Source organism: Mangifera indica, unplaced genomic scaffold, assembly GCF_011075055.1.
Source record: "Mangifera indica cultivar Alphonso unplaced genomic scaffold, CATAS_Mindica_2.1 Un_0028, whole genome shotgun sequence".
In the NCBI taxonomy this organism is placed as follows: Eukaryota; Viridiplantae; Streptophyta; class Magnoliopsida; order Sapindales; family Anacardiaceae; genus Mangifera; species Mangifera indica.
In genome coordinates, this window is record NW_025401120.1 from 99,030 (window position 1) to 118,457 (window position 19,428).

Sequence of the window (19,428 nt, forward strand, 5' to 3'; positions counted from 1 at the left end):
AAATTATTATTTAATTAGTAATATATTAAAAATAATAAAATATTATTTAATTTTCTTTTAAATTTAGAAAATTAATAATTTTTTCATATAATTAAAATTTAAAATGTTATATTTTCTCTCTTAAAGTTTTTTTATTTTTCTCGTTTCCTTTTCCAACGCCATGATTGGCTGGTTTCTCTCTCTCTCTTAGAATTTTTTTATTATTGTATTATTATTATTATTAAAAAGATATATCATATGATACAATATAATATACGATATATAACATAAAAAAATTAGGTTTTCGATATAACATACAATACACAATTAACTTCTATGGTGTTAACAAATTTTTTTCAAAGGGTTTTAGAAATTCAAAAAAATGTTTGGGGGTATTTTTAAAAATTTCAATATACCACCAATAGTTTAAAAAATTATAGTTATAACCCAAAAAATTAAATATTATATTGCGGATAGTTGGGGCTATAATATACTTTAAAATACCTGAAATTAATATGTTAATTTCTAAAACAAGACAAGGGAAATATCCAATTTTTATAATAAAATTAAAAAAATGACATTTAAACTCCACAAAAACTATTTATAGCTCAGTTCGATAGCGATGTTATTATAATATTTTGAAACATAGAAATAAAATAATGATTAATAATATTTAAATAAAATAATATAAATATGTTTTGACAAATGAGGGAAAAATAATATAAATATGATGCACTTGGAATTGGTGACCCTCCTAGAAGACTTCTTGTTCAGATGTGCCTACTAAACCAGAGGACATTTGTGTGCGTGATTTCTTATTTAAGAAAAGACTTCTGACTACTGCTGCTAGCAGGGAACAACTTTTATCAGATTCTTGTGCCTGACCAATTTGAAAATTCCAGGTAACCACTCTAAACACAATCAAGAACAGCAAGATGCATTGTTTTGAATTTTGATTGCTTTTTAGTTAGCCTTTTGAAGAAACTTTCAGGAAGATCAATCAGTAAATTCTAAGCTTGCCATAAACACATAATGATTTTGGTGTCAAAATATGTATTTTTTTTTCCTTTTTTCTGTTTTTTGTTCTTATAATTTCATGTCTCTGTTCCTTTTAGGTGGCTCGGCTTAACTATAGCTATCCTGGTGGTTTGAAATCTTACATTAAAACTGCTAGAGAACTTTTAGGGGACTCAAAATGGGAAGAATCCATTTGATGGCTTCACTCCTTCTGTAAGTAAATTTAAATTTCATGCTTCTTAGACTTACAAATTTTCAGTTTTAGTCAATTAATCAGCTGAAAATTATGATAAAATTATTATAGAATTTTCATTATGAATTTCCAACCAATATACTATCTCAAGTTCCTACTGCAAAATAATTTTGATAAGCAATTTTTAGACATATCTACAAATGCAAATGTGTTTGTTGATTGATTAATGAGAAATGCATTTTGATCATCAATCAACATTTATTGCAATGACACTATATCTTATTGTTAGTTGATGATATGGGAATTCATGGACAAGGGGCAGAAGTCATCTAACCACATAATTTCATTTGATTTGTGTTATGTCTCCGGATTCTGTGCTTCATTTTCCTTGTTAAAGGAGAAATGCTTCATTTTCCTTGTTAAAGGAGAAATGCTCTATTTTGCTTGGCCTGCTTGTATACGAGCTCCTTGATAATTTTGGCTTCTCCCCAGTACAGAATTAGCAAAATTCCATAACATATAGTTTAAATGAGCAGAAGTTTGAATTTAGTTTTATAACAGTTGAGTGCCACCAAAACTCCACAAACTGTAGCTCAACCCACTACGATTTTGTGAGGACTTAGAAGTTTGTCATTCTCTTGGGGTTATATAGCTGAAGAGAATGATGTTTGATTCCACTAGTATCAGCAGTTTAACACAGCAAATGAGTGAGTAGAATTTGGCTGATATGTTGGTAATAATTTTTGCAGGTTCCAACAGGAGAATCTTTAATTTTTGGTGATGGTACCTTTATCAATTATGAGCAGGCAGGAGTTAAGGAAGCTAAGAATGCTGCCCTTGTTCTTGTTGCAGTGGTCTTGGGGAATGCCTTGGATGCAATGGAATTAAGGTGTGTGCTTCATCATCATATTAATTGGGTATTAAATTATTTTTGTGAATCATAGTATGTATATTTGTTTTGTTTTATAACTTTGATATTTTACTTTAATTTATGATTTTATCTCTAGTTATTCCTAGTTATTGCATCTCACAAACGAAGTGGGAATGATAAGCATATTTTTCTGTTATTATACCACTCATCCTTCAAAAAAAAAAAATCCAAATTTAGTTACTATAAGTCGATGACTTTTTTTAATCTAACAGCTTGTTATTTATTGGGCATAACTTCTAATGATAACTTTTCCTTTAAATCAGATCGAAGTTGTGCTGACACCAGTAACTAATAATTTTTTAATATCATTCAGGTGGCTCTTCCAGCAGAAACCACTACTGGAACATGTTTTTTCCAGCACTACATTGAGTGTATTTTGGCTCTTCAGGATTCTAGCTGCCAACTCACAGAAGGTTTGTTATCGTCAAAAGCCTATTGTATGAAAATACTTATACTAAAGTAGGTGGTCTTGCTAAACCTGAAACAGTTTGATTTTGATTTCTGATGAAAATTATGAAATTATGCAATCAGACCTCGTTCTCCTCAAGTTCATATTTAGTGTGCATCACCATCAGTAAGAAACTTTATGTAGCTATTTCAAGCAATGATGTCACTTTCATATTTGTAGGAGAAAGTAAAGAGATTCCTTTTGTGATCATGAGGTCGGGTGATGCACATTCATGAACATTGGAGCTTCTGGAATCAAATTCTTATTTTGGAATGAAACCTTCACAAGTCAAACTTCGGAAGCAGGTACTTGATTGGTTGTTGAAGTATTTCTTTTATTTATAAATTAAATACCATAATTGATGCCTCGGAATATCAGTTGTAGTTGTAGAATAGCTCTATTAAAATACTATGCTTATAATTTGTTGCAGGAAAAAGTTGCATGTTTTGATGATAATGAGGCTTGGCTTGCTCTGGATCCTAAAAACAAGTACAGAATTCAGGTACTTATTCTCTGTATTATTTTTCGTAAGTGCCAGAGTATTTCCATGATTCTTGTCAGTAAATCTCAGAGTTTATGTAACCTTACTAATTTTAACTATTCTGTTCGTTTCAAAAAGTTAACACTATTTGGTTTCTATAGACAAAACCTCACGGCCATGGTGATGTGCATTCCCTTCTTTATTCCAGTGGCCTTTTGAAGACATGTTATGTTGCAAATGCTTTCTTTGTAATTTATTGAATTAGCTGTGCAAGTTATTATAGTCAAAATTGTTCCTCGTCTCTAATTATTATTGGTTTATGTATGACCATGAGGATTGTTGTTTTGTGAACCTTGGTGTTGTATGTGTTTTACTTTTCTGGGTAGGTGATGTATCACTTGAAAAAAAAAACAGTGTCCTCTAAGCTGTATTATGTCACTATGTGAAAGTAAAATAATAATCATAATGTATGAGATAAGAAAGAGTTCTAATTTACACCTCAAGCCATCTGTTTGATAACTTGACAACCCTATTTAAAGTGCTAATTCATTGGACTTCAATCCCGATGAATGAGCATTGGGAGTAACTTTCTTGCTTTCCACACATACCCACACCCATATATTTTTGAGGAGATACGCCCTATTGTAATTCGCAATAATGAATATGTTCATTAAGTTGCATCTCATAGATGTAATTAAAATTTGGATCAACAATATGCAGTGTCCTATTTTGGTGGTGTTTTGTCATATTTTCAGGCATGATACTGGTGTGAGATGGATTATTTTCTTTCAAGATATCAATGCACTTCTGTTATCCATTTCTGTTCAAGGTGGAGTTGTTTTAATCTAGTGGAGAATTGCTTCTGATTAAAAATAGTTCTACTTGGCTATAAAATAAATGCACTTTATTTTAATGTAGGGAATTCCAGCATCATTAGGCGTCAGTGCTGCCGAGCAGTTCTATGTTAACTCTCTTGCTGTTCCGCGCAAAGCGAAAGAAGCTATTGGAGGCAGAACCAAGCTTACTTATGCTGATGGTATGTTATAAAATGTCTTTTTCCTACCACTTATACCTGGGTGATTCATGTATCACAGTATGTTTAGTATTTGTAGATTATACTGCTTACGTGTTTTTAAAAAAATTGTATATTATACTTGGGTGAAACCTAAATAATTGTTTTTGGTTTGGGAGGGAAGATGGGGTTGTTAAAGACCGGATCATTACATGTATTGTTTTTCTGGACATTAGCCTCCTTGGTGAAGGAACAAACATCACCAATAGGGAAAAGTTTAATTATTTTCCTTGGCCTTCACATGAATGGGATTTTGAGAACTTCTTTTAGATTCAGAATCATTTAAACATTAATTATAATGAAAAACTAATGAGTTGTAGCACATATCTGAAAAACTAATGGAAAACTAAAGAGTTCTTTATATAAAAGTGATGCAAATATTAACACTTTCAGGCCCTGAAGTTTTTGACACTTTGTTCTTTAATAAAAAGTTTCCCATTGAATGTAATGTTAACTGACAAATAACTCAATCCTCATATGAGAAAAAGAATATCTCTTTCTTCAGATCATCACACATGAAAGCCAGACTACCTGTGATACAACCAAATTTATACACTTGGGGCAAGCTAAACAGAAGCAACAGAATACAAAAGATGAATTGCAGGTGGAAGAACAACAAAAGCTAAATAATGAGGACCAGTCTAATATTGATGTCCAGGAAGGGATCCAACAAGTGTCGTCTAACAATTATCCAAAAAGGACTAGGAAGCCACCTATGTGACTCAATGATTTCATTAGATGAAATAAGTTTATCTAGTATGGATGAGAGTAAATATAATTAGTAAGTTTTATCTAATTTAGTTTGACATTATCATGTTTAGTAGAGTCATATATATCTTGTTTTTGTATTTATCATTATCGGTTGTCATAGTAGTTATCATATGAGTGGAATAATACATATATATCTGGCTTTTGTATTTCGAAAAATAATAGAGAATAATCTTGCTCTCCATATTCTCCTTCTTGCTACCTTTCCTTCTTCCTCTCCAATTTTTCTTCTCAGTTTTTTTAATCGGAGCTAACACTCGCTCAAAGACTGGCTTTATTTATGGCCAACCTATATTTCAGAAATCGTAGGTGGGTCGTATCAACTTGGAAGACTGTGGAACTGTTGCACGAAGTCGCACTGAATTAGAGAATCAAAAAAATTCCAAAAGCAGAGAAAGGTTACAGAATAGAAGAGGGAAGCTTAACATGAGTTTTGCGCCAAAAACTGAATACTTTCATTATTGTTCCATTATTTAAGACACCACACTCCACTAATGAAACGACATCGTATCAGTTAAACAATTACAATCAACAAACAAGACAACGACACCGTATCATGAAATTACATACAATTAAAAAACACAAAGTACTGAAACACAATTGTAAAACGACAGTGTCCTCATGCCCAACTAACTTTTTATATTTACTTCATATTTCCATTTTCTTTTCATCACCAATAACTGCCTCTAAATTGTTAAGTCCACAATAGGAACTTTCTGGAAGAACAGCGTTGATCTGTTTGGAGAGGTAAGCTTCGTAGATTTCCACAAGCAGGCGAGGCTCCTTTTCAACAAGCTCCATATACTCAGACCTTTTAATGAATTTGCTCATATTGTTTGTGATCAATGATAAAGCTGCACGAAGGAGACGTTCTGCATTGTGTCGGTGTGCAAATACGTATCTCGTGATTGAATTTTCCCAGTTCAATTTGGACACCAGGAACTTCTCACAGTAGGCTTTAAGATGCTCAACATCATAATTTTCTGCTAATTCTAGAAGTTCACAGGCCAGTTTCTCATCAAGACTTATTTCAGCAGTGTACAGATAGTTGATAAATTCACAGAGAACATCATGTGATGCATCAGTGATCTCTATGGTTGCAGTCTGCTTTTCTTCCATCTCATTCTCTAGCGTGGCTTTCAACACTGGCGAACGATTCACCTGTTTAGATATTACAGTTATAATATCTATACATTGGAAAGAGCAATTTTACGGTTATATAATTAGATATACAAATAATATATCATTGGAAAATTAAGTTTATGCATGTGCCAAGTTTTGTAGAAGAGTTCATCGTACACACCAAAGATTTGATCTTTTTGACAAAATTAAATGTCTAAAACCTTGACTTTTAGATAAGGAAACAAAAAGACAATACTCTAATGAATGGTTCGATCTTATTTAAATATCTATTTAGGAATTAAATCCATTTTTTTTGTTGATTTGAGATGAAATTTTAAATTAAAAATAAAATAAAATGATGTTAAATAAAACACTAATAGGATTCAAATTCATTCAGGATAGGAATCCTATTTAAAATATGACAAATCATTTATATATTTTGGTGTTTATTCAAAATTGTATGCATTGTATAGAAAATAATATTATAATTCAGCAAATGTGTGAGATGGGTAAAATGGGTACTGACCAAAATGACCTTATGAGCCAGGACAGGAACGGCGGATTCAGAAGTTCTGTCGTCGGAGGCAGCGAGCAAAACGACGTCGTTGTAAGATGCATGATCGCGGTGATCAAGTGGAGAAGAAATCCGTAAGAAGGCAATTTTGGCTTTAAGCTCTTCGTTCTCTAGTTGCAGCTCCTCAACTGTTTCTTCCGACCTCTCGTAGCAGTCTTTGCAGGCGCCCCCTTCGCGTGACCAGTATGCCCGTCTGCAACATTGGCAATACGTCATCTTCTTCTTTGTTTTCCAATTTCTGGTTTGGGTTAAATTGGGGAATGTTGTAAGGTAATACATTGAAAGTTAAGTGTTTTGGCCTGGCTACCTTGCTGCGGGTGTAAGGTTACTCAGAATGCGTGAGCCAGGCGTTTAAGCAAATACAAAAACTAAAAATTTCAGGCAAGAAAAGTAGCAATATAGCCACCATTGAAGCACTGCGATTGCCTCTCTGTATATGTGTCTCTTGTGTAGTTCAGTATCAATGCCTACAGAGGAAGGACATCAAAAGCTGACCATCGGTAAAGAAATGGAAGAAACAGGATCAAAATTTATCATTTTCCGGGTCGCAGGACGTGCACGATAAAGCGTTTACATGTTTTGCGATAAATTTATATGGCGGATTGGCGGGTACAAATGCAATTTTTCAGTTCTCAATGCTGGAGCTGACATAATGTGATACTAGAAAAAAAGAAAATAATTTGCTTTTACAATCTTATACTAGTTCGACAAACAATTTAGATATACAAATGATATGTTATCGTATAATTAAATATTATTTTATTTTTAATTCAAAACTATTCAATCACATGATGATACATAAGTTATATACCTAAATTATAATTATCAATAAATATATATAATTTTATTAATATTTTAATTATGCAAATATACTTCATCGATTGGGAAAAATATCTTTTAAATATAAGGCCAAATAACTGTTTCCCACCCAAGGTGCATAACATGACAGATTTTCGTTATTTCAATTTAAAAAAGTCATTTACTAATACAAATATAAATAAAGGTGATAATAACATATATCATATGTTAAGAGGATGAACTATGATTTTTGAATATATTAAAAGTGTTAATGAAAGTTTTTACAGGGTTTTCAAAATTCAAAAAAGATTTGGAGTGTTTTTAAAATTTTTAATTTTTAAATACGTATTTCTACAATTTAAAAAATATAGTTATATCCTTAAAGAAGTAAATATCATGTTACAAATTATTAACGCTATAATATATTTTCAATATATAAGAGATAAAAATAATAATTTCTGAAATAAGATAAAAAATTTATTTGTTTACCCCTGATAATTTACACCTTCACAAAGACTATTTATAATTCAATTTGACAGAAGTATCATTATAATATTTTTAATTTAAAGGATTAAAAAAAGGTTAATTATATTCTTAATAAAATAAATATGCTTTCTTTGTAATTTATTGAATTAGCTGTGCAAGTTATTATAGTCAAAATTGTTCCTCGTCTCTAATTATTATTGGTTTATGTATGACCATGAGGATTTTTGTTTTGTGAACCTTGGTGTTGTATGTGTTTTACTTTTCTGGGTAGGTGATGTATCACTTGAAGAACAGTGTCCTCTAATCTGTATTAGGTCACTATCTGAAAGTAAAATAATAATCAAAATGTATGAGATAAGGAAGAGTTCTAATTTACACCTCAAGCCATCTGTTTGATAACTTGACAACCCTATTTAAAGTGCTTATTCATTGGACTTCAATCCCGATGAATGAGCATTGGGAGTAACTTTCTTGCATTCCACACATACTCACACCCATATATTTTTGAGGAGATACGCCCTATTGTAATTTGCAATAATGAATATGTTCATTAAGTTGCATCTCATAGATTTAATTAAAATTTGGATCAACAATATGCAGTATCTTGATTTTGGTGGTGTTTTGTTATATTTTCAGGCATGATACTGGTGTGAGATGGATTCTTTTCTTTCAAGATATCAATGCACTTCTGTTATGCATTTCTGTTCAAGGTGGAGTTGTTTTAATCCAGTGGAGAATTGCTTCTGATTAAAAATAGTTCTACTTGGCTATAAAATAAATGCACTTTATTTTAATGTAGGGAATTCCAGCATCATTAGGCGTCAGTCCTGCCGAGCAGTTCTATGTTAACTCTCTTGCTGTTCCGCGCAAAGCGAAAGAAGCTATTGGAGGCAGAACCAAGCTTACTTATGCTGATGGTATGTTATAAAATGTCTTTTTCCTACCACTTATACCCGGGGGGATTCATGTATTACAGTATGTTTACTATTTGTAGATTATACTGCTTACGTGTTTTTAAAAAAATTGTATATTATACTTGGGTGAAACCTAAATAATTGTTTTTGGTTTGGGAGGGAAGATGGGGTTGTTAAAGACAGGATCATTACATGTATTGTTTTTCTGGACATTAGCCTCCTTGGTGAAGGAACAAACATCACCAATAGGGAAAAGTTTAATTATTTTCCTTTACCTTCACATGAATGGGATTCTGAGAACTTCTTTTAGATTCAGAATCATTTAAACATTAATTATAATGAAAAACTAATGAGTTGTAGCACATATCTGAAAAACTAATGGAAAACTAAAGAGTTCTTTATATAAAAGTGATGCAAATATTAACACTTTCAGGCCCTGAAGTTTTTGACACTTTGTTCTTTAATAAAAAGTTTCCCATTGAATGTAATGTTAACTGACAAATAACTCAATCCTCATATGAGAAAAAGAATATCTCTTTCTTCAGATCATCACACATGAAAGCCAGACTACCTGTGATACAACCAAATTTATACACTTGGGGCAAGCTAAACAGAAGCAACAGAATACAAAAGATGAATTGCAGGTGGAAGAACAACAAAAGCTAAATAATGAGGACCAGTCCAATATAGATGTCCAGGAAGGGATCCAACAAGTGTCGTCTAACAATTATCCAAAAAGGACTAGGAAGCCACCTATGTGGCTCAATGATTTCATTAGATGAAATAGACTTATCTAGTATGGATGAGAGTAAATATAATTAGTAAATTTTATCTAATTTAGTTTGACATTATCATGTTTAGTAGAGTCATATATATCTTATTTTTGTATTTATCATTATTGGTTGTCATAGTAGTTATCATATGAGTGGAATAATACATATATATCTGGCTTTTGTATTTCGAAAAATAATAGAGAATAATCTTGCTCTCCATATTCTCCTTCTTGCTACCTTTCCTTCTTCCTCTCCAATTTTTCTTCTCAGTCTTTTTAATCGGAGCTAACACTCGCTCAAAGACTGGCTTTATTTATGGCCAACCTATATTTCAGAAATCGTAGGTGGGTCGTATCAACCTGGAAGACTGTGGAATTGTTGCACGAAGTCGCACTGAATTAGAGAATCAAAAAAATTCCAAAAGCAGAGAAAGGTTACAGAATAGAAGAGGGAAGCTTAACATGAGTTTTGCGCCAAAAACTGAATACTTTCATTATTGTTCCATTATTTAAGACACCACACTCTACTAATGAAATGATATCGTATCAGTTAAACAATTACAATCAACAAATAAGACAACGACACCGTATCATATAATTACGTACAATTAAAAAACACAAAATACTGAAACACAATTTTAAAACGACAGTGTCCTCATGCCCAGCTAACTTTTTATATTTACTTCATATTTCCATTTTCCCTCCATCACCAATAACTGTCTCTAAATTGTTAAGTCCACAATAGGAACTTTCTGGAGAACGGCGTTGATCTGTTTGGAGAGGTAAGTTTCGTAGATTTCCACAAGCAGGCGAGGCTCCTTTTCAACAAGCTCCATATACTCAGACCTTTTAATGAATTTGCTCATATTGTTTGTGATCAATGATAAAGCTGCACGAAGGAGACGTTCTGCATTGTGTTGGTGTGCAAATACGTATCTCGTGATTGAATTTTCCCAGTTCAATTTGGACACCAGGAACTTCTCACAGTAGGCTTTAAGATGCTCAACATCATAATTTTCTGCTAATTCTAGAAGTTCACAGGCCAGTTTCTCATCAAGACTTATTTCAGCAGTGTACAGATAGTTGATAAATTCACAGAGAACATCATGTGATGCATCAGTGATCTCTATGGTTGCAGTCTGCTTTTCTTCCATCTCATCCTCTAGCGTGGCTTTCAACACTGGCGAACGATTCACCTGTTTAGATATTACAATTATAATATCTATACATTGGAAAAAGAGATTTTACGTTTATACAATTAGATATGTAAATAATATGTCATTATATGATTAAGTTTATGCATGTGCCAAGTTTTGTAGGGAAGTTTATCATACACACCAAAGATTTGATCTTTTCGACAAAATTAAATGTCTGAAGCCTTGACTTTTAGGTAAGAAAACGAAAAAACAATACCCTAATGAATGGTCCGGTTTGATTCAAATGCTTATTTAAGAATTAAATCAATTTTTTTGTTGATTTGAGATATGAGATTTTAAATTAAAAATAAAATAAAATGACCTTAAATAAAACACTCATAGGATTCAAATTCATTCAGAATAGGAATTCTATTTAAAATATGACAGATCATTTATATATGTTGGTGTTTATTCAAAATTGTATGCATTGTATAGAAAATAATATTATAATTCAGCAAATGTGTGAAATGGGTACTGAGCACTGACCAAAATGGCCTTATGAGCCAGGACAGGAACGGCGGACTCAGAAGTTCTGTCGTCGGAGGCAGCGAGCAAAACGACGTCGGTGTAAGATGCATGATCGCGGTGATCAAGTGGAGAAGAAATCCGCAAGAAGGCAATTTTGGCTTTAAGCTCCTCAACTGTTTCTTCCGACCTCTCGTAGCAGTCTTTGCAGGCGCCCCCTTCGCCTGACCAGTATGCCCGTCTGCAACATTGGCAAGACGTCATCATCTTCATTGGCAATACGTCATCTTCTTCTGTGTTTTCAAATTTCTGGTTTGGGTTAAATTGAGGAATGTTGTAAGGTAATACATTGAAAGTTAAGTGTTTTGGCCTGGCTACCTTGCTGCGGGTGTAAGGTTACTCAGAATGCGTGAGCCAGGCGTTTAAGCAAATACAAAAACTAAAAATTTCAGGCAAGAAAAGTAGCAATATAGCCACCATTGAAGCACTGCGATTGCCTCTCTGTATATGTGTCTCTTGAGTAGTTCAGTATCAATGCCTACAGAGGAAGGACATCAAAAGCTGACCATCGGTAAAGAAATAGAAGAAACAGGATCAAAATTTATCAATTTCCAGGTCGCAGGACGTGCACGATAAAACGTTTACATATTTTGCGATAAATTTATATGGCGGATTGGCGGGTACAGATGCAATTTTTCAGTTCTCAATGCTGGAGCTGACATAATGTGATACTAGAAAATAATTTGCTTTTACAATCTTATCCTGGTTGGGCAAACAATTTTGATATACAAATGATATGTTATTGTATAATTAAATATTATTTTATTTTTAATTCAAAACTATTCAATCACATGATGATATATCAGTTATATACCTAAATTATAATTATCAATATGTATATATAATTTTATTAATATTTTAATTATGCAAATGTACTTCATGGATTGGGAAAAATATCCTTTAAATATAAGGCCAAATGACTATTTCCCACCCAAGGTTCATAACAGAGCGGATTTTCGTTATTTCAATTTAAAAAAGTCATTTACTAATACAAGTATAAATAAAGGTGATAATAACATATATCATATGTTAAGAGGATGAACTATGATTTTTGAATATGTTAAAGGTGTTAATGAAATTTTTTACAAGGTTTTAAAAATTCAAAAAAGATTTGGAGTGTTTTTAAATTTTTAAATTTTCAATATGTGTTTCTATAATTTAAAAAATATAGTTATATCCTCGAAGAAGTAAATATCATGTTACAAATTATTAACGCTATAATATATTTTCAATATATAAGAGATAAAAATAATAATTTCTGAAATAAGATAAAAAATTTATTTGTTTACCCTTAGTAATGTACACCTTCACAAAGACTATTTATAATTCAATTTGACAGAAGTATCATTATAATATTTTTAATTTAAAGGATAAAAAAAAAGGGTTAATTATATTCTTAATAAAATAAATATGCTTTCTTTGTAATTTATTGAATTAGCTGTGCAAGTTATTATAGTCAAAATTGTTCCTCGTCTCTAATTATTATTGGTTTATGTATGACCATGAGGATTTTTGTTTTGTGAACCTTGGTGTTGTATGTGTTTTACTTTTCTGGTGGGTGATGTATCACTTGAAGAACACTGTGTCCTCTAATCTGTATTAGGTCACTATGTGAAAGTAATATAATAATCATAATGTATGAGATAAGAAAGAGTTCTAATTTACCCCTCAAGCCATCTGTTTGATAACTTGACAACGCTATTTAAAGTGCTAATTCATTGGACTTCGATCCCGATGAATGAGCATTGGCAGTAACTTTCTTGCTTTCCACACATACTCACACCCATATATTTTTGAGGAGATACGCCCTATTGTAATTTGCAATAATGAATATGTTCATTAAGTTGCATCTCATAGATGTAATTAAAATTTGGATCAACAATATGCAGTATCTTGATTTTGGTGGTGTTTTGTCGTATTTTCAGGCATGATACTGGTGTGAGATGGATTCTTTTCTTTCAAGGTATCAATGCACTTCTGTTATGCATTTCTGTTCAAGGTGGAGTTGTTTTAATCCAGTGGAGAATTGCTTCTGATTAAAAATAGTTCTACTTGGCTATAAAATAAATGCACTTTATTTTCATGTAGGGAATTCCAGCATCATTAGGCGTCAGTGCTGCCGAGCAGTTCTATGTTAACTCTCTTGCTGTTCCGCGCAAAGCGAAAGAAGCTATTGGAGGCAGAACCAAGCTTACTTATGCTGATGGTATGTTATAAAATGTCTTTTTCCTACCACTTATACCCGGGGGATTCATGTATTACAGTATGTTTACTATTTGTAGATTATACTGCTTACGTGTTTTAAAAAAAATTGTATATTATACTTGGGTGAAACCTAAATAATTGTTTTTGGTTTGGGAGGGAAGATGGGGTTGTTAAAGACAGGATCATTACATGTATTGTTTTTCTGGACATTAGCCTCCTTGGTGAAGGAACAAACATCACCAATAGGGAAAAGTTTAATTATTTTCCTTTACCTTCACATGAATGGGATTCTGAGAACTTCTTTTAGATTCAGAATCATTTGAACATTAATTATAATGAAAAACTAATGAGTTGTAGCACATATCTGAAAAACTAATGGAAAACTAAAGAGTTCTTTATATAAAAGTGATGCAAATATTAACACTTTCAGGCCCTGAAGTTTTTGACACTTTGTTCTTTAATAAAGTTTCCCATTGAATGTAATGTTAACTGACAAACAACTCAATCCCCATCTGAGAAAAAGAATATCTCTTTCTTCAGATCAACACTTATCAGAGTCATACTCCCAGGCAGGCTGTGGAAATTTCTGGGGAACGGCGTTGATCTGTTTGGAGAGGTAAGTTTCGTAGATTTCCACAAGCAGGCGAGGCTCCTTTTCAACAAGCTCCATATACTCAGACCTTTTAATGAAGTTGCTCATATTGTTTGTGATCAATGATAAAGCTGCACGAAGGAGACGTTCTGCATTGTGTCGGTGTGCAAATACGTATCTCGTGATTGAATTTTCCCAGTTCAATTTGGACACCAGGAACTTCTCACAGTAGGCTTTAAGATGCTCAACATCATAATTTTCTGCTAATTCTAGAAGTTCACAGGCCAGTTTCTCATCAAGACTTATTTCAGCAGTGTACAGATAGTTGATAAATTCACAGAGAACATCATGTGATGCATCAGTGATCTCTATGGTTGCAGTCTGCTTTTCTTCCATCTCATTCTCTAGCGTGCCTTTCAACACTGGCGAACGATTCACCTGTTTAGATATTACAGTTATACTATCTATACATTGGAAAGAGCAATTTTACGGTTATATAATTAGATATATAAATAATATGTCATTGGAAGATTAAGTTTATGCATGTGCCAAGTTTTGTAGAAGAGTTCATCATACACACCAAAGATTTGATCTTTTTGACAAAATTAAATGTCTAAAACCTTGACTTTTAGATAAGAAAACAAAAAGACAATACTCTAATGAATGGTTCGGTCTTATTTAAATATCTATTTAAGAATTAAATCAATTATTTTTTTGATGATTTGAGATAAAATTTTAAATTAAAAATAAAATAAAATGATGTTAAATAAAACACTCATAGGATTCAAATTCATTCAGAATAGGAATCCTATTTATAATATGACAAATCATTTATATATTTTGGTGTTTATTCAAAATTGTATGCATTGTATAGAAAATAATATTATAATTCAGCAAATGTGTGAAATGGGTAAAATGGGTACTGACCAAAATGACCTTATGAGCCGGGACAGGAACGGCGGATTCAGAAGTTCTGTCGTCGGAGGCAGCGAGCAAAACGACGTCGTTGTAAGATGCATGATCGCGGTGATCAAGTGGAGAAGAAATCCGTAAGAAGGCAATTTTGGCTTTAAGCTCTTCGTTCTCTAGTTGCAGCTCCTCAACTGTTTCTTCCGACCTCTTGTAGCAGTCTTTGCAGGCGCCCCCTTCGCCTGACCGGTATGCCCGTCTGCAACATTGGCAATACGTCATCTTCTTCTTTGTTTTCCAATTTCTGGTTTGGGTTAAATTGAGGAATGTTGTAAGGTAATACATTGAAAGTTAAGTGTTTTGGCCTGGCTACCTTGCTGCGGGTGTAAGGTTACTCAGAATGCGTGAGCCAGGCGTTTAAGCAAATACAAAAACTAAAAATTTCAGGCAAGAAAAGTAGCAATATAGCCACCATTGAAGCACTGCGATTGCCTCTCTGTATATGTGTCTCTTGAGTAGTTCAGTATCAATGCCGACAGAGGAAGGACACCAAAAGCTGACCATCGGTAAAGAAATAGAAGAAACAGGATCAAAATTTATCATTTTCCGGGTCGCAGGACGTGCACGATAAAGCGTTTACATATTTTGCGATAAATTCATATGGCGGATTGGCGGGTACAGATGCAATTTTTCAGTTCTCAATGCTGGAGCTGACATAATGTGATACTAGAAAAAAAGAAAATAATTTGCTTTTACAATTTAGATATACAAATGATATGTTATTGTATAATTAAATATTATTTTATTTTTAATTCAAAACTATTCAGTCACATGATGATACATAAGTTATATACCTAAATTATAATTATCAATATATATATATAATTTTATTAATATTTTAATTATGCAAATATACTTCATTGATTGGGAAAAATATATTTTAAATATAAGGCCAAATAACTGTTTCCCACCCAAGGTGCATAACATGACAGATTTTCGTTATTTCAATTTAAAAAAGTCATTTACTAATACAAATATAAATAAAGGTGATAATAACATATATCATATGTGAAGAGGATGAACTATGATTTTTGAATATATTAAAAGTGTTAATGAAAGTTTTTACAGGGTTTTCAAAATTCAAAAAAGATTTGGAGTGTTTTTAAAATTTTTAATTTTTAAATATGTATTTTTACAATTTAAAAAATATAGTTATATCCTTAAAGAAGTAAATATCATGTTACAAATTATTAAAGCTATAATATATTTTCAATATATAAGAGATAAAAATAATAATTTCTAAAATAAGATAAAAAATTTATTTGTTTACCCCTGGTAATTTACACCTCCATAAAGACTATTTATAATTCAATTTGATAAGAGTATCATTATAATAATTTTAATTTAAAGGATAAAAAAAAGGGTTAATTATATTCTTAATATAATTTTGGAAAAAAATAAAATAAAATAAAATAAATATATTTTGACAGTTAAAACTATTGACCAATTTTGATAGTTGGTGGAAAAATAATTTTCCCAAATTTAAAAAGTGAGAAATGTAGTTTTATTAAATCTTGATGGGGAACAGTCATTTGGCCTAAACACGATAACATTCAAATGTCATAGAAAATTTTATGCACTTGGAATTGATGACCCTCTTTGAAGATTTCTTGTTCGGATGTGCTACCAACCAGAGGACACTTGTGTGCGTGATTTCCTATTTAAGAAAACATTTCTGATTACTGCTGCCACCGGGAAACAACTTTATCAGATTCATGTGTCTGACCAATTTGAAATTTCCAGGCGCCAGTCTAAACACAACCAAGAACAGTGGATAAATTCTGACATATCTTTGAAAAGATTTCTCAAAGATATGTTGTTTTGAATTTTGATTGCTGATAAGTTAAAGATCAATGGATAAATTCTGAGCTTGCCATAAATACATGGTAAACTATAGACATTTAAGGAAAAAAACTATATGATATACAGATAACACTAGATGATTTCCATAACTCCACAACATATTACAATTTCAAGTTTTGCCACCAGTATCTCACATCTTTGAGAAAACTTTGGCATGCCCTTCAATATAGACGAAAACTACTACAGAACTTTCCAACCAACAAATATTTTAGTTTGTTCATATACTCTCCATCCACATCCAGAGACTTCATAAACAAAAAACAATGATCAGTGACTCATATTTTATCCCTCTCTGTTTTCAGATCAGAACAGGAAGAAAACTGTACTCAGTTATTACTTCATGGAAGAATCCTTATGGGCAGCAGTATTCACCTGTTTGGAGAGGTAAGCTTCATAGATCTCCACCACAAGGTGGGGGTCCTTTTCAACAAGTTCTTTGTACTCCTCCCGTTTGGTGAACTTGTCCATGTTGTCAGTGATCAATGACAAAGATGCATCAAGCAGTTGTTTAGCATTATGCTGGTGTGCAAAGGCATAGCTCATGACTGAATTGTCCCAATTTAACTTGGATAGCAGGAACTTCTCACAGTATGCTTTAAGGTGCTTCACCTGGTATTTTTCAGCCAGTTCTAGAAGGTCACAGGCCATTTGCTCATCAAGGCATGCTTCTGCAGTGTACAAATAGCTGACAAATGCACGAAGTGCATCATAAGTCACATCACTGATCTTTATAGTGCCACTCCGGCTTTCCTCCATTTCATTCTCTAGCATGGCTTTGAACACTGGAGAACGGCTCACCTGAATGCATATAAAAACAATTCAAAGAAATAGTAAGTAATGAATTCTGTACTCCAGAAGTGCATCACCTATTGAATGCATAGTAAAAATATAAATAAAATTATACAGAAATGAATGCTTGAATTGAGCACACAAAGACACACACACCCCCTTAATTTTATATGGAATCATATTTGAACTACTAACAACCTCATGCTCCATCGAATCCATCTGCAACACCCCAAAATTATGTAGCAAGACCCATAAAAGGCAGTGTACTCTCCCAATAAATGGTATAGGATCAAGATTCAACTGCAAATAGAATTATCCAACAACCTTTTTTTTTTAAAATAATTGTAAGTGGTATCTGCCAGTTATGGGCTTCAATTCCAGTTCCACAAGTAGAGCAGCCAAATAAGCAATTCACAATTCAATTTTATATGCACATTGATAGATCTCTAAATAAGTAAGGGCACACATGGAAGCGTAGGCTGAGGAGATGGGGTCACAAGAGAACAGCGGAGAGAACGACACAAGTGACTAGAGGAGAGAGCGACTAGCAGAGAGAGCGATTAGCAGAGAGAACATATGAATCAGTCAGGGAGTGGGGCTGGAAAGGAAAGAAAAAATTAAAGTGGAAGGAGGAAAGGAAGGGCGAGAACTCGCCTCTCGCATTTCCAGGAACTATTCATCTTTCAGTTCAAATCTGTTCTCTGATTTCACCTGGTTGGGCAGTTGAGTGTAAATAGTGGGAATCTCCTGCTGAGTTGATAAATAAGATCAGATTTCTCTTAACCTTTTGCCTACCGTTTGTGTGTTTTTGCTGTGTTTGGCTATGTTCTGGTTGAAATTGCAGGTTGGAACACATACCCTGTTATTCCTTCTCCATAATTAATTAACCTGACAAACATTGACATATGGCCACTCTAACAAAGAAGCACCTACACATGATACAGAGCAACTCAATCAACCACAAGAATTCAATCTACAGATTACAGATGAAAAATTCCATCACTTCCACAAGGGTTGAAGAGTTTCCTTGAGCTAAAAAGTTAACAAATTTTTATCAACCTCACTCCCAACTCACAAATATCATCCAAGCCCTCCAAAATTCAATGTAAACTCTCCGCAACTCCAAGATGAACAAATTTCTATCTCAAAACCGCTCCTACAACTAAAAGAAACATTACCAACTAAGCTAACAGTACTAACTACCACCTCCACCTTCTTGAACTAAAACAATATCATCCATCAAAACAAGAATAATAAATAATCCTACTAAAGATTTTAAGGGTACTCACCAAAACGGCTTTATGGGCAGGGACTGGAACGGAGAGGCCAGAGGAACCATCCTCGGTGGTGGCGACCAAAACGACGTCGGTGTAACAAGGTCCATTGTGAGACCTAGCATGATGATCAAGCGGAGACCAAAATCTTAAAAAAGCAACTTTAGCCTTAAGATCGTCGATCTCTCGCTTGAGCTCCTCCTCGGTCTCGCTGGCCTCCTCGTAACATTCCTTGCACGTGCCCGCGTCACGTGTCCCGTATTCCTCCCTGCATGATATGCACTGCATGGTTTCCGATTCGGAATCGATCTCCGACTCCGAAGAATCGGCGTGGCGAGTACACCGGCGTTCGCGCATGTCGGAAGTTAGGTCCAATTGGGTCAGTCTAGGTAGAGTGGGTCCTATTATGAAATGTGGTTTATTCGTTCAAGTGCCCTAAGGTGGGTTGTAATTATCCTTT

General features: G+C 33.2%; 4 protein-coding genes and 3 long non-coding RNA genes across 7 annotated transcripts; 3 read left to right on the plus strand and 4 right to left on the minus strand.

Moving 5' to 3' along the window:
• The first annotated feature begins 751 nt into the window (after positions 1-751).
• On the plus strand, positions 752-2,078 carry LOC123206230. The gene is made up of 3 exons (XR_006499958.1): positions 752-881; positions 1,095-1,209; positions 1,939-2,078. It is a non-coding gene; the product is annotated as an uncharacterized LOC123206230 (long non-coding RNA).
• Positions 2,079-2,796: 718 nt separating this feature from the next.
• LOC123206231 lies at positions 2,797-8,778 on the plus strand. Its single transcript, XR_006499959.1, has 4 exons — positions 2,797-2,873; positions 2,999-3,070; positions 8,506-8,579; positions 8,669-8,778. It is a non-coding gene; the product is annotated as an uncharacterized LOC123206231 (long non-coding RNA).
• LOC123206226 (BTB/POZ domain-containing protein At4g08455-like) lies at positions 5,212-6,846 on the minus strand. Its single transcript, XM_044623378.1, has 2 exons — positions 6,538-6,846; positions 5,212-6,050 (listed from the first exon to the last, which is right to left on the minus strand). The coding sequence occupies exons 1-2, from the start codon at positions 6,799-6,801 to the stop codon at positions 5,538-5,540; spliced, it is 777 nt and encodes a 258-aa protein (XP_044479313.1). The 5' UTR covers positions 6,802-6,846; the 3' UTR covers positions 5,212-5,537.
• Positions 8,779-10,025: 1,247 nt separating the features above from the next.
• Positions 10,026-11,516, minus strand: LOC123206237 (BTB/POZ domain-containing protein At4g08455-like). The gene is made up of 2 exons (XM_044623391.1): positions 11,238-11,516; positions 10,026-10,751 (listed from the first exon to the last, which is right to left on the minus strand). The coding sequence occupies exons 1-2, from the start codon at positions 11,487-11,489 to the stop codon at positions 10,278-10,280; spliced, it is 726 nt and encodes a 241-aa protein (XP_044479326.1). The 5' UTR covers positions 11,490-11,516; the 3' UTR covers positions 10,026-10,277.
• A 1,679-nt stretch (positions 11,517-13,195) lies between these two features.
• Positions 13,196-13,689, plus strand: LOC123206208. The gene is made up of 2 exons (XR_006499955.1): positions 13,196-13,275; positions 13,365-13,689. It is a non-coding gene; the product is annotated as an uncharacterized LOC123206208 (long non-coding RNA).
• A 168-nt stretch (positions 13,690-13,857) lies between these two features.
• Positions 13,858-15,438, minus strand: LOC123206235 (BTB/POZ domain-containing protein At4g08455-like). Its single transcript, XM_044623389.1, has 2 exons — positions 15,001-15,438; positions 13,858-14,511 (listed from the first exon to the last, which is right to left on the minus strand). The coding sequence occupies exons 1-2, from the start codon at positions 15,325-15,327 to the stop codon at positions 14,023-14,025; spliced, it is 816 nt and encodes a 271-aa protein (XP_044479324.1). The 5' UTR covers positions 15,328-15,438; the 3' UTR covers positions 13,858-14,022.
• Positions 15,439-16,966: 1,528 nt separating this feature from the next.
• On the minus strand, positions 16,967-19,428 carry LOC123206209 (BTB/POZ domain-containing protein At4g08455-like). The gene is made up of 2 exons (XM_044623358.1): positions 18,984-19,428; positions 16,967-17,703 (listed from the first exon to the last, which is right to left on the minus strand). The coding sequence occupies exons 1-2, from the start codon at positions 19,323-19,325 to the stop codon at positions 17,239-17,241; spliced, it is 807 nt and encodes a 268-aa protein (XP_044479293.1). The 5' UTR covers positions 19,326-19,428; the 3' UTR covers positions 16,967-17,238.

What these genes read in the sequence shown, in the direction of transcription:
- LOC123206235 (XM_044623389.1), bottom strand. Translation starts at nt 15,327, where the DNA reads ATGTATTACCTTACAACATTCCTCAATTTAACCCAAACCAGAAATTGG. An exon ending in CGGCTCATAAGGTCATTTTG is followed by an intron (nt 14,512 to 15,000) that starts GTCAGTACCCAT and finishes ATATCTAAACAG; the next exon opens with GTGAATCGTTCGCCAGTGTT.
- LOC123206226 (XM_044623378.1), bottom strand. Translation starts at nt 6,801, where the DNA reads ATGACGTATTGCCAATGTTGCAGACGGGCATACTGGTCACGCGAAGGG. An exon ending in TGGCTCATAAGGTCATTTTG is followed by an intron (nt 6,051 to 6,537) that starts GTCAGTACCCAT and finishes ATATCTAAACAG; the next exon opens with GTGAATCGTTCGCCAGTGTT.
- LOC123206209 (XM_044623358.1), bottom strand. Translation starts at nt 19,325, where the DNA reads ATGCGCGAACGCCGGTGTACTCGCCACGCCGATTCTTCGGAGTCGGAG. An exon ending in CTGCCCATAAAGCCGTTTTG is followed by an intron (nt 17,704 to 18,983) that starts GTGAGTACCCTT and finishes ATATGCATTCAG; the next exon opens with GTGAGCCGTTCTCCAGTGTT.
- LOC123206237 (XM_044623391.1), bottom strand. Translation starts at nt 11,489, where the DNA reads ATGAAGATGATGACGTCTTGCCAATGTTGCAGACGGGCATACTGGTCA. An exon ending in TGGCTCATAAGGCCATTTTG is followed by an intron (nt 10,752 to 11,237) that starts GTCAGTGCTCAG and finishes ATATCTAAACAG; the next exon opens with GTGAATCGTTCGCCAGTGTT.